The sequence below is a fragment of the Trachymyrmex septentrionalis genome, unplaced genomic scaffold (genome assembly GCF_001594115.1).
Source record: "Trachymyrmex septentrionalis isolate Tsep2-gDNA-1 unplaced genomic scaffold, Tsep1.0 scaffold22, whole genome shotgun sequence".
NCBI classification, from domain to species: domain Eukaryota; kingdom Metazoa; phylum Arthropoda; class Insecta; order Hymenoptera; family Formicidae; genus Trachymyrmex; species Trachymyrmex septentrionalis.
In genome coordinates this window covers 4,128,384-4,141,246 of record NW_017305375.1, presented here as the reverse complement: position 1 = coordinate 4,141,246, position 12,863 = coordinate 4,128,384, and the positions used below count along the sequence as shown (strand labels likewise).

Sequence of the window (12,863 nt, the reverse complement as noted above, 5' to 3'; positions counted from 1 at the left end):
TTTTTTAAGGATTTTTATTATAGGAATTATGGATTGTTACTGCTCTAACTCTTAACATCTTTTAACTGTTATTGTTTTATTTAAAATCTATAATGTCTATAATCTAATATATAAAATCAATATACTAATAATAGTTAATAATAGTTTCATAACTGCAAGACGTAAAAAAAGTGAGAAAAAGAATTTAGAATTATTTGCACATGTACGAGGCACCAACAAAGCTGCGATTATAATGTCTATTAATATATACACAATGCATAATAACAGTTACTTATGAATTTATTTTTAAGTACAGTCATTATAGAAATATTGTAGAAATATTGTATATTAACATTACTCTGCAAATAAAAGACAAAGTAAAGCATTTGCAATACAGCATTTCTTCAAATTCGTTTGCTAGGATTTACATGGATAACGCAAATTATGCCGGATTAGGTGGAAACGATTACGTTATCGCCACCTCGGAAAAGCGTTGATTAACGCGTCTATTCTCACGCGAGGCGCTTTGATCCCATCAAGGATCAACCTTCATTGCGCGATTCGCAAGAATGCGTTCGCATGTAGAAACGCGTCCTATTTAAGCAGTACATGTATGCGGTATGTTTATTAAAGCGTTTGTTTCGCGATACTTCTGCGAGAACGCAATTTTGAGGAATGACAATCAAAGGAGAAATCGGCTGTAGAGCAAAACAATGATATACTTAAAGTCCAATGTTCGAAGAGACATACCACTTAATTAATTTTATTAAAAAATTGTACATCCTTTTCTCCTCAACCAATCCAAGAAAAAAATACGATAGATAACAGATATTCAATTGGAGTTTAATCATCCTTTTTCGTGCGAATCTTTTATTTCTCAAAACGAGAAAAGTGCGATTTACTATCGTGATGAAAGGCTATTCGGAATGATAGGCCTATAAAATCATTTACAAAGATTATAAATATAACGAATTCTTTCCTGATGCAAATGGGATTAATTCTGTTAGATATAAATCTCTATCCGGATATCAAGATAGCTACTCATTACCCAAAATCGCAGGTACTCACGTATCGACAGCATTAAATGTAATGATTTATTCGGTCGATTGCAATACTATCGGTCGATGCATTTAACCTACTTCTCAATCACTTTGTCAGCTCTAATGCCGCAATTGAGAATCCGCTGGCCAGCAAAAAATATGGGAAATGTACAGATGGCTAGAGGATATAGCAGTCGCCGCTCTATCCAGCTATTAACTTGTCAGTTTCAGCCGCGAAGATCCTAACGGATAAATTTTTCGCAATGCAAATGATACGATTCACCGTTGCGGCTGGTCGCGTGTACGTTGTACCGGTTACTAGCTACATAACCTACTGCGCGTGACTTATTTAGATCACTTTGCGCGCTGACGCTGTAATTTAGAAACCGCAATGAATAATAACACGGAAGGTGCATGCAAATGCTAATTGATGTCGGAGATCGTCAGGGGAAAGGATAGAAAGAAGTTCGGAACTTTGTTACGTTTATTTCGAATTATACAAGAATCTTTCTCAGATTCTTAGTCTCGCATTAAATTTCCGTACGTCGTGTAGCATAAAATTATTATCGCGTAATCATATGCATATCAAATTCTTTTTGAATCTGCATTCAGGAAAAAAACATAATGCTAGTAACTTATATAGGATAACTATACAAGTTTTATATTACGTAGAATTACAGCGTCAGTGCATAATTTTTCACCGTATCATTATCGTGTTTCGCAAGATTCTCGTAAAAAATGTAAATGTGAAAATGATAAAGTCCATACGACATTATTCGTTATTGATCGAGGAATCAGGTTTTTGAGATCTCATAATATTTACAACGAAATTCGCACAAAAATATAAAAATTTTCACTATTCAAAATTCGATATGGATAGCCAGGTACCCGTGCATTGACAGAGAGGAGAGACAGGGAAGGGTTATGTAAATAGTTCAATAAACTATATAAAATAGTACATGGTTGCAATGATTATAAAATAGCTTATTTGACTATGTACATTAACGATTAATTCTTGTATTAACAATTATTTTGTAATTATTGCAAGTATAGCTATACACTAATTCTACATATAAAACTTGTATAGTTGTCACCCACGACTTTTTTCTCTGAGTGCACAAACGCCCCTCGTCAAACTTTCGATTTCTAGCAGTTCGATTTCGACTCAGCCATCCCTGCGGTATCTCTTTAACTATTTTAAAAATCGATTGCTGGGAATCGGATTAACACTCTATATAGTAACAGTCCTGAAGTATAGTCACGCGCCATAGGAAAACTGTGCGGGCGACATGGCGATTTATCGTCCCAAGCTTTCCGCTAAAGCATCTCGGGTGACTTCCGGCATACGTGGCTATCGGCCGATCGACATGGCTCTTTCGTGGTAGAATACTCAATTACCTGGCGCAGAGTTCCTGACTTTGTACACCTTCTCTCTGCCTCCACGAGGTGTTTCTCTTTCTCCCATTTGGCACGCACGACCCTATACAGTTCGTGAACGAATTCGTGGCTTGCGTGCCGATTATTTATTTTCAAGGCGAGGCCTCTATGAGGCATATACGGACACTAGCCGGATGACGTCCTGGCGTTTAACAATTAATTAATCGTTAATAAATCGCGACCTCCGTTCCCCCATTCGCTCATGCTAACCGTCTGAAACTTTATACCAGCAGCTCCTCGAGTAATTAAATTACCATTTTAATTTGTCGACAGTGAATTACGCGTTCTTACCAACATCGCGCGATTCATATCGCTGATTCATTATTTAGATTCAACATTTACCTTCCTTCTTAATGATACCTCATCAACTTTGCTGTAATATCTTCTCTTTTTTTTTCTTTATTTTCTTTATTACATTTTCTTTTAATTTTCAGCGAAAATTATATCACTATTGTAACCGAGTCTTGGTAAAATAATCCCAGATTAAATCTAAATGACTCGAAACAAAGTTTAAAATTTCCTAAAATTTTTTGAAATTTTAAATTTTGTTAAAATTGTTCGTCTCAGGTCCCGACATACCCGGATTCTTACTTCAACCCTTCAGGAAACCGAAGAGAATAAGGACAGCCTTCAGTCCGAGCCAACTGCTTAAGCTGGAACACGCCTTCGAGAAAAATCACTACGTCGTCGGCGCGGAGAGAAAACAGTTGGCGCAAGCGTTATCATTGACCGAAACTCAGGTAAGCTTAGAAAAGCTCAATGAATATCTTATATTGATGTCATCACACAAATATCGAATCAAATGATTTTTTCAATCAAACTCAGAAATTCTTCGATCGGAGTTGCTTCTATCGTGTCTCTAACGAGCCAATTATAATGATAATTACTATTATTATTTGCCATTTGCGTGATGTAGAAAGTATGATACCCCAAGTACAATAATATCGAATATCTTGTTAACATCATTAAATATTTAATAAGATTTAGAATTGTGATTAATAAAATCAACCGTTTGATTGAGATTGATAATTATATTAAGATTATCTGATACACGATCGTTTTCTAAGTTCTGAGTGTAGTACGCGATGCAAATGGTATACAGAATTAATAAAGTAATGTCAGTGGCGACTTGACATTAGCATTCTCGTGACGCGTTAAGCAAGATTGATATTTCTTACAAGAATCGCGGCATGAGAAGAATCACGGTCTCGCTCGAAGATGCATTCGCGTGACGCGGCGATCCTCATTGTTTTCTCTGCTTGTTTCGTAGTCAGTAATAATCGTTTCATTTGCACTTTGCTCAAGCGTGATATAGTCTTGATTTATAAAAAAGATATTACCATCATTGTAATGTAATACTCCTGACACTTTATAGACACGCAAGACAAAAAATGTATTTATTTTTTCTCATATGTATTAATTTTATATATATATATTTACATATATAATTGATACATATTACTATATATTAAAATGTAAATACATATGTATATTAATTAATTTTCTTTTATGTATGTATAAAAAGATATATTATGTAATTTAATTTTAATCTCGATTCAACTTACTCTTTATCTTTTTCTAATTCTAACAATTAGAAAAAAAAATAAAAAAATAAGTTGAACTGAGATTAAAGTTTATCTACATTGATAGAAACGGACATAAATAAGATTAATTATATACATATACAGAGTGTCTCGTAACAATAACGCTTAAAAGCAGATTCTTGAGATTATTTTGAGGTTTTATTTTGAAAATTCTTTAATATCAAAAGACTAATACTTTTTGAGTTAATTATAAGCACTTATAAAATTAATGAATTATTGTCTAAAATCTAAGTTGAAGTAAAATGGCATAGTGTGTTAAGGACGAAAATTAACTATTATCTCTCTTGTCAGTATATCGATATAACAATATTACATATAAAATGTTATTATTTGCAATGCGTTTTATATCAGTAAAAGCAATATTATTATTTTTATAATAAATAATCTTTATATTGACAAAGAAGAGTGATAATCAATTAAAAAATAATTATAGGCTAGTATTCATAGTCCGCTCTTATTTCAAGACCATCTTAAGTAATATCTTAAGATGCTAATATAGCCCTCTGATTGGTTCGTGATATCTTAAGACTGTACTTAAGATAGTCTTAAAGAATATAAGAATTGAGTGAATACAGGTAATAATCTTTTAATAGAGAATTTTTATCTCAAAATAATCCCAAAATCCTGCTCTCACGCATTATTTTGATCTTTACGAAATACTTTGTATATACAGGGCGTTTTAGATCAAATGTTACAAAATGAGATGGTATATGCCCCACATAGCATACTTTTTCTGAGAGACGTGCTAAGATGTCTGGACATCTTTAGAACATCCCTTGAAAGTCTGTCATCACAATATAAACGTTTTTATTAAGAGCATTATATAAAACATTGTATGCAGTTACAAGCATTGTTGGATGGAACTAGAAGCTTAACTAGACTTAAAGATTCTATTGTTGTCTTAGAAAAAATTGGACGCCACAGGGTTCATAGGTTCCATAATCTGTTTGTTCGTTTGGGTTCGTTCAGGTTATTTATGATCATTTAGAGATTATATTGTAAAAAGCATTATATCAAACAAAAAAAGACTTTCTTGTTATGGATCATCGTTATGTGTGATCTTGAATATATTATATTCTGAATATGATCACACACAGTAATAATCTACGGCAAAAAGGATTCTTTGTAAATATAGCAATACTTGTCCCAACGATGTTTTGTATTGAATTTAATGGTGATTCTAAACATTTGTTTAGAGTCTAAATATTAACTAGTCAGTTAAAAAAGAATACGGTCCAATAATAATATTTTTAACTATTTAGTTTAGTTTAGAATTTTTTTTTTTTTTAGAATGTTTTATCAACTTTTTACTGCATTTTCTTATTTTTACCAACATGAGAAAATACGATATTAAAAAATTCTGAAAAAATTCTGAAAAAATTTTGAGAACTTTATGAGAAGAAAATAAATGATTTTTGTCTCTTGCAGCTTTTCTATAAAAAAATTATTACTCTTTGAAAAAAATTAATATATCAAATAAAAAATTAAAATTCAGATGCTGCAATCTTAACTAATGAAGTTAAATTCTATTAAATTAAAAAGTAAAACACAAATGGTACTGCCTCTTGTTATTTATTTAACTCTAATGATATGTATTATTCGCAAAAAAGATTTGATATCAACAATTGGCGCCAAGTTAAATTCCATGTAATTCGAATATCAAATTATAATATATAAATAATATTAACTTTAATGATATTCCTATAAAAGATTCGATATCAAGATCTGGCGCAAAGTTAAATCCCATTTCTTTATATGCCAAATTAAATAAATAATGAATATTAATCTAATATGTATCAAATTCTACTATCAAAATAAAAAGTAAAACCCAAGTGATACTATCTTTATTATTATTTACTTAATCCAAATGGTACTTTAATTTTTATGAAATGAAATCTAATTATACGTATATCTTTTTTTTTTGTTGAAGGATCTTCCTATATATATTCCAATATAAATGGTTTAAATTCTTCTTAAATGAAATTATTATATCACAATTCATTCAAAGTCATTTTCTCTTCCAACTGAAGTAGTGATTATTTAATTTTCCTTTAAAATATTATACAAAACATTATCACAAAAGCGTTACCTTGCTCAATTTAAGTGTCATTACAAAAATAAGGACATTTATTGTATAGGCCGTTTTACTGTAGGTAGTTCGCGGACTATACGATAGGTGTCTTTCGAGCGTATGGCGTAAACGTCCATTGGGCCTTTATATGTATATACGTTTAGTCCGTGATCCGTGATAGAGAGCCTATAATCAGAAAGTCGCCAAATTGACTCAAACCGCTCGTGATTAGCTCAGGGCGCGAATACTCAGAAAAAATTGAGTGACAATGATGCAAACTACGGCATTTATTTTCCTATCATTGTCACTCTAACCTTTTCGAGCGCTACGCGCCTTTAACCAAAATGGCGACTCTCTGATTGTAGGTTCTCTATAGTCCGTATCACCTATGCGATAGATGTCTTTGTTTAACCTATAGGTTAAACTAGGTCTGTGATTGGTTTATATTTTTTGATCTAACGGAATAAATCAGATCGCAGATGTTCGTGAGACGTTGCAGCTGTTGCATATTCTGCATATATATGCGCATCCAGAAGATTCCGATCGGAATTATTCAATTATTCCCTAGATTCTATGGAAAACAAAATAATTCCGATCAGAATTTATTCCAAACAGTTTGACAGTTCCATAATACGTGTTCCGTTTCTGTTCTGTTCGCCGCCTTTATATTTATAAAGTGCACTTTTTGCAATTTCTTCAACATATACAATTTTTACGTATAATCTAACGTAACTCAGCTTTTTATTTTAGTGTAGAAGTTCTCAATAGATTTGCGTTATTCGAAATCCCTAAATATTTTTGCACTTAAAATGAGGTAAATATATATTTGGAAGTTGAAAAAAGAGAAAGCGAAGATGTTGAGTGAAAAAAGTGCAAGTAACGCGAATAGAACCTCTAATGGCTCTAATATTTTTCAGTGGGGGCCCAGTTACATTTATAAATATAAGTTCTCAAAATATGTATGTTATGATGATTTTGTTGACGAAAATTTTATGGCGCGAATTCACTAAAATTTGGCGATTTTATTATAGTTGTGTTCCAAAATTCACTGCCACTGCTGAAAATATGTAGTATACGTAACATAAATTGTAGATTTTCAGTGCTGGCAGTGAATTTTGGGACGCAGCCTTTCTTGTACTTAGCTTGGACAAATCACGCTTCTTTTGCGAGTGGAGGTACCGTTCAGAGTACCAAGCCTGCTAACTGTGAAGAAATGAATGATGTTGCTACGGTCAGATGTCGCTATGTGTTTCATTTCTAGTGCGTTAGGAGAAACGCTATTAGTGCTACTTTTGTCATTCTTTGTTTATTAGATGTAATAAAAACTATATCTAGCAAGCGCGCTACCAGAGCCATAATCGATGTTATAAATCCCTATAAAATTCTTACAGAAAATAGACATGTGTGATGTGACCATGCATTGCCAGCGCCACAGTTGCCTCTTGCGGCAAAAATTCCAAAAGGACAAATCCCCTACTCCGTAGTCGGCGACGACGACGTTTTTTAATTTTAATATAAAAGTTTCAGATATTCGGATTTTGCGTCGCAATATCTCGACTAGTAGGGCACATAGAGAAAAAATAAAAATACTTTCATTATATATTTAGACCGGATACAATCGAGCATACTTAGAACCTGATCAGTTCAGCCCTTATTGAGATCCAATAATCTCGATCCCTGGCAACTCGCCGGCTCACGTAAAGTAGTCACGGCAGTGTCGTCGCTGGGCGTAGCTTAGCGCCGAGACACTACCAGTGTCTTCAGATTTTGTTAACTATTGCGAAAATTGTAAAATGATAAAAAATTTTTCGACTCAGTTTAGTCCGCTCTATCTACACAAAAGCGATTGGCAAAAACTTTCGGGACACCCTGTATATAAGGAAAACAATCTATTGAATATAGTTATAAAGATAATTAAGAGATAAAAATAACAGCTGAATTTGTTACCGTTATTGTAAAAATGTAACAACATTACAGTAACAGATAGGAAAAAGTAATGAAAATGATAACAGCGTTATAAGTTACGCGTTACTTCCTAATCCTGCCAACTAAACATGCTTTGCTATTAAAAATATTTGATAACCTACGTCTATCGTTTAATATTTTAACATTTGTTTAAAACATTCTATATGTATGATACATGTGATTATTCCAATGAGATAAAAAAAAACGGAAAGAGATCATCATTATATTGATGATCTTGTCCACAAGGTTTATGCGCAAAAACTTCATTATTCATTAACGTATATGTCAGCTAATATCGTATTTCAACATTAATGTGGTAGTAGTATAATACATCAGTCATATAATACCAAATGCAATAGATTAATGCAATATGTCGACGATATTTATTAGTGGTATTGATATTTATTATCGTCGGACATAAGGATTACATTAATCTCTCGTTAGAGTCATCGCTATAGAATCACTTTCTATTCCTTTAAATAAAACATAGTTTTCACTTGTTTATAATTTGGAATTAGCATTTGAACGTTTACATCGAAGAGAGTTTAGATGCGACAGACCGAGCTAAACTAAAATTTCCAATTGGTTAAAATTCGCGTGTCAAATAGGACTGCAAATTTAAAATCTATAACTACCTATATGTAGTTCGAGATATCAAGTACATCCGCGATTGAAGGTAAACAATGGCTATGTACTCGTGCGAAACGTTAATGGCGCAGATCGAGCGGGAAAAAGAGGGAATGGGAACGCGAACGGGAGATCGACAGGGTCGTATAACGAGGGGATTGATATGCTAATCTGTGACCGAGGGGTGGCCGTGTGTCTTTCGGTGGTGCCCGATACCGTTATGTGCACGCACTCAGGCACTCACGCACTCATTTACGCAGGCGTATAAGCGAAAGCAAACGTAGAATCGGGCATGGCGCGCTCCAGATACATTCTACGTGCGTATATCACGCGTCGCGTTACGTATTCCATGGGCGTAACGCGCACCAAAAAAGGGCAAGATGGTAAGGGTCGGCTGACAGTATCGGGAATTAAGCCGAGAGAAGAAGACAGAGAATAAGAGAAAACGGGAAACCACCGAGCGTGGACGCCATCTTGGACCGCCGCCGCGCCGGTCGGGATGTTCCAAACAGGCTTCTGCCTCGCGTTCTCCTCTTCGTCCTTTCCGTATCGCCCTTCTTCATTTCCTCCTCCACCTCTTGGATCCTCGCGATTATCTCGCGTAGAAAATATACAGCCAGACATTTCTTTTCTTGCGTGTGCCTCACACACTTTGTTAGTGTCGGGAAAATCGAGTGACGAGCAAGAAAACTTACGGTGAGAATTTTGTAAAATTTATTCCTTCTTTATCTAGCGTATTAAGAATGTGCATTGCGCAGTTTCACGAATTTTACTTTAAAAAAAAAGTTTTATATATCATATTTAATGCGTAAATACAAACTTATGTTAAAAAAAATATAATATATATTTATCGCTTTGTTTTTAATTATAGTGTTGAATATTATTTTTGACATTTATAGAAAATATTCTACTTTTTCCACGCACTTAGGATCAATGTTGTTCAAATATTCGAAGAAAAGCAAGTAACAATGTAGAGAAGGTGTATAGATAAATGACGCAACCGATATCGTATCGTAAAGAAAACTCATAGCCACTTGGTAATGCAAATTGTTCTTTGCATCATGAATAAGATAAGCCGAACTACATGGAAAATTTATACAACTGCCATCGTACTTTTATTTCCCCTTAAAAAAAATGAGGCCAACTCCTGATCGCGTCTGCATCTGCTAATTTCACATAAACATTTATTTTTCTACGCACATATTTATGCGTTTATATGCATATCTCGATGATTATACAACAATTATGCACGTGAGTAAATAATTACATAGAATTCTTCACTTTGTCATTATAAACATCAGAATGCGAGGAAATTCTCATGATTAATAAATAATATAATAATGCCGTAAGAATAATAAATAATAACGCCATCGATGCCATCGTTAAATATGGTCTCGCATGAGAGAAGGTATGATCGCGCGGATAAGTAGTTGCGGCTTTTTTCTGCCAACGGACCGTTTACTCTGGCTGTGGGCGTCACGTTAACAAGGCGTGAGCGCCAGTCGATGGAATTCCACGCTTCTAGGCAAACGCGCTCCTCTGGTTCGACAATCTCTCTCTCCGGTCGCTACACATTTCTCTCTCCCACGTCAACCCGGCTTCGAGATTCGCTCGAAGACATCGTGGAACACGGCCGGGCTCGGGGACTGTTAACTGTACTTTATTACGTGCTGCCCTTGTGGATCCTGCACGACGACGACGGCACGTCGTTAATAAGGCGCGAATATCCACGTGGAATTCCGACGAGGCCTCTTCGCGTGACTCCGGGGGCCCCATGGATTATCGGCCAACAAAGTTTTCGCGCGCTGCGGCACGTTACACGCGCCGTGTCGGCGCGTGTTAAGCTGCCTACACATTGAACGGCACGAACAGCAGTGGATTAAGGTGTTTATTAAAAGACCCCAGGCGTGAATCTATTTGCGGCCTCTTATTTATCGCGATAACGCGAAAATTCGAGAGTCAAGAAGCTTTAAAGAGTATCATGTATTATTGACCATATTCAAATGGGCAACAGCTATCCAACAGTTCGCCAAATGATTGAATATGATTGGTTCTTACTTTTAGATCCAATCAATCATAGTCAACTGCTCGGCGAGCTCAGGCTAGCTGCTTCGTCCATCTTGAACACGCCATTGGCTGCGTGAGGAAGCAGTTTTCAGGAGTTTAATTCTTTAATATGCTGTAAAATTCTTTTATGGTTTTGCTCTTAATTCCTCATTGGATTTAAAGGGATTAAATTAATCAGGGCTTGCACATGTATTTGAAATACTTTTATTTTAAAAACAGTATTGGTAAGACAAATATATTTTGTATTTTGTATTTGTTCGGAGTACATGAAAATATTTTGTATTTCAATATTAATAACAAAAGATTGAAAGTACTTTGTATTTCTAACATTGATAATCAACCTTATTATTTGAATTACAAAATACAAAAGGCTTTCAGTCTTTCGATTTTAAATATAAAATACGTAATACTTTTATGTGATCCGCTGAAATAAAAATACAAAATACGCTCGTATTTCAAATAGTGTATATTTTAAATAAATGTATTCCAAATACATGCTCAGCCCTGAAACTAATCATAATAAAGAATTTTACAACAGTTGCAAAATTGTTCTTGTTTTTTTTTTACTGAACACAATATTATTTTTACCAATTAAGTTCAAAAGCGTCAAAGCGGTCAAAATTTCGACTGTCTTTTATTAATTAAATTAAAGATTCGATTTTGTAGTGTTCCGAACGCACGCTTCTGTGCACGCTGAGTATATCGTGGCTTAAGATTAGTCAAGGCCAGTGAATATACCGTCGACTGTCGAGCACGAGAGCGGGACGCAAAACGCGACGCTGCGCGACGTCCGCGTGATCGCGATTCGGTGACTCGTAATGTATTCGCCAGGTAATTGCCGGGATAATCGCACGCAATTAGAGCTCTAATGAGGGCCACCGGGTCGCGTGTAACGTGCGTTTGCCTTATGAATCTTAACAAGCGCGAGAACAACCAGCGTGTGTGTGTGCGCGTATTGCGCATCTATATGTATATACACGCGCGTGTATATGTGGGTGTGTGTACGCACGAAAGCCGAAGGATATAATGTAACTGCTAATTACGCGCCTCTCGCGACGCTGATTGGCTTCCGCGGAGAAGGACGCGCTGGAGGGATACCGCTAATGGTGTATCATCTCGATTTGCATAACTGCAGTCGCCCAGGGGACCACTCGGAACGAGATTAACGGGCCGATCAATGGGGGCCCAAATTAAACGTTGAAGGAAAATATCGAATTTATTGACGTATAAAAAATTTCGTTATATATGTATTATGTCCTATATATAGTATATATAATGAATTTATATATATTATTATAATACATGTATATCAAATATATATAATGAGGCTCGAAAGAATCTATCAGTGAAAAAAAGCCCATCGGAGCTTACATCAGCTATTCGGATGCACAAAAATTATTTATTTTTTTTTCGTGTAAATGTAACAAAACAAATAAAACATACGTTTCAATCCTTCAATTCGGGTCCTTATCAATATAAAATATAAATCGAAATTACATAATTCCAAGTTGATGATTCCCAACAAATTAGTTCGTTCTTCTTTATTCAAATATCAAATTAGCTATATAATGATTTGTATCTCTGACTGTCGACACCACAAGTTCTTTTCGTGTAGCCGCGAGAAAACGCTTACATCAAATCTGACAATTTAATGAGCGATGTGATTCTACGTAGTGACGCAATGCATATGACCTCGGTTTTTCTTTATGTAAGTTTTATATTATTATTGTATAATGTAATAATTTTGATAATCATTGGGCTATTTATTACATAGCTAATTTGACATTTGGATAAAGAATCTATGTAATTTATGTAATTTCGATTTATTTTATATTGAAGGATCCGAATTGAAGGGTTGAAACGTATATTTTATTTGCTTTGTCACATTCACACGAAAAATAAAGAATTTTTGTCATCCGAATAGCTGATGTAGGCTCTAATGGGCTTTTTTACATTTTTCATTCATACATGTATATTATACAAGAATTATAATTACATATTTTTATATCTATTACATGTAATACATTCTATATTATATTATATTTTGCATTAAATTATATTTATATATATTAT

General features: G+C 34.4%; 1 protein-coding gene across 2 annotated transcripts in view; it reads left to right on the top strand.

Annotated features, from left to right (window-relative positions):
* LOC108748281 (homeotic protein empty spiracles-like) overlaps positions 1-12,863 on the top strand; it is a 49,867-nt gene that overhangs the window by 19,703 nt on the left and 17,301 nt on the right. For both annotated transcript variants that reach the window (XM_018486329.1, XM_018486330.1), the window contains one exon: positions 3,024-3,196. In XM_018486329.1, coding sequence (XP_018341831.1) covers positions 3,024-3,196 — 173 coding nt within the window. The remainder of the gene's footprint in view (positions 1-3,023; positions 3,197-12,863) is intronic.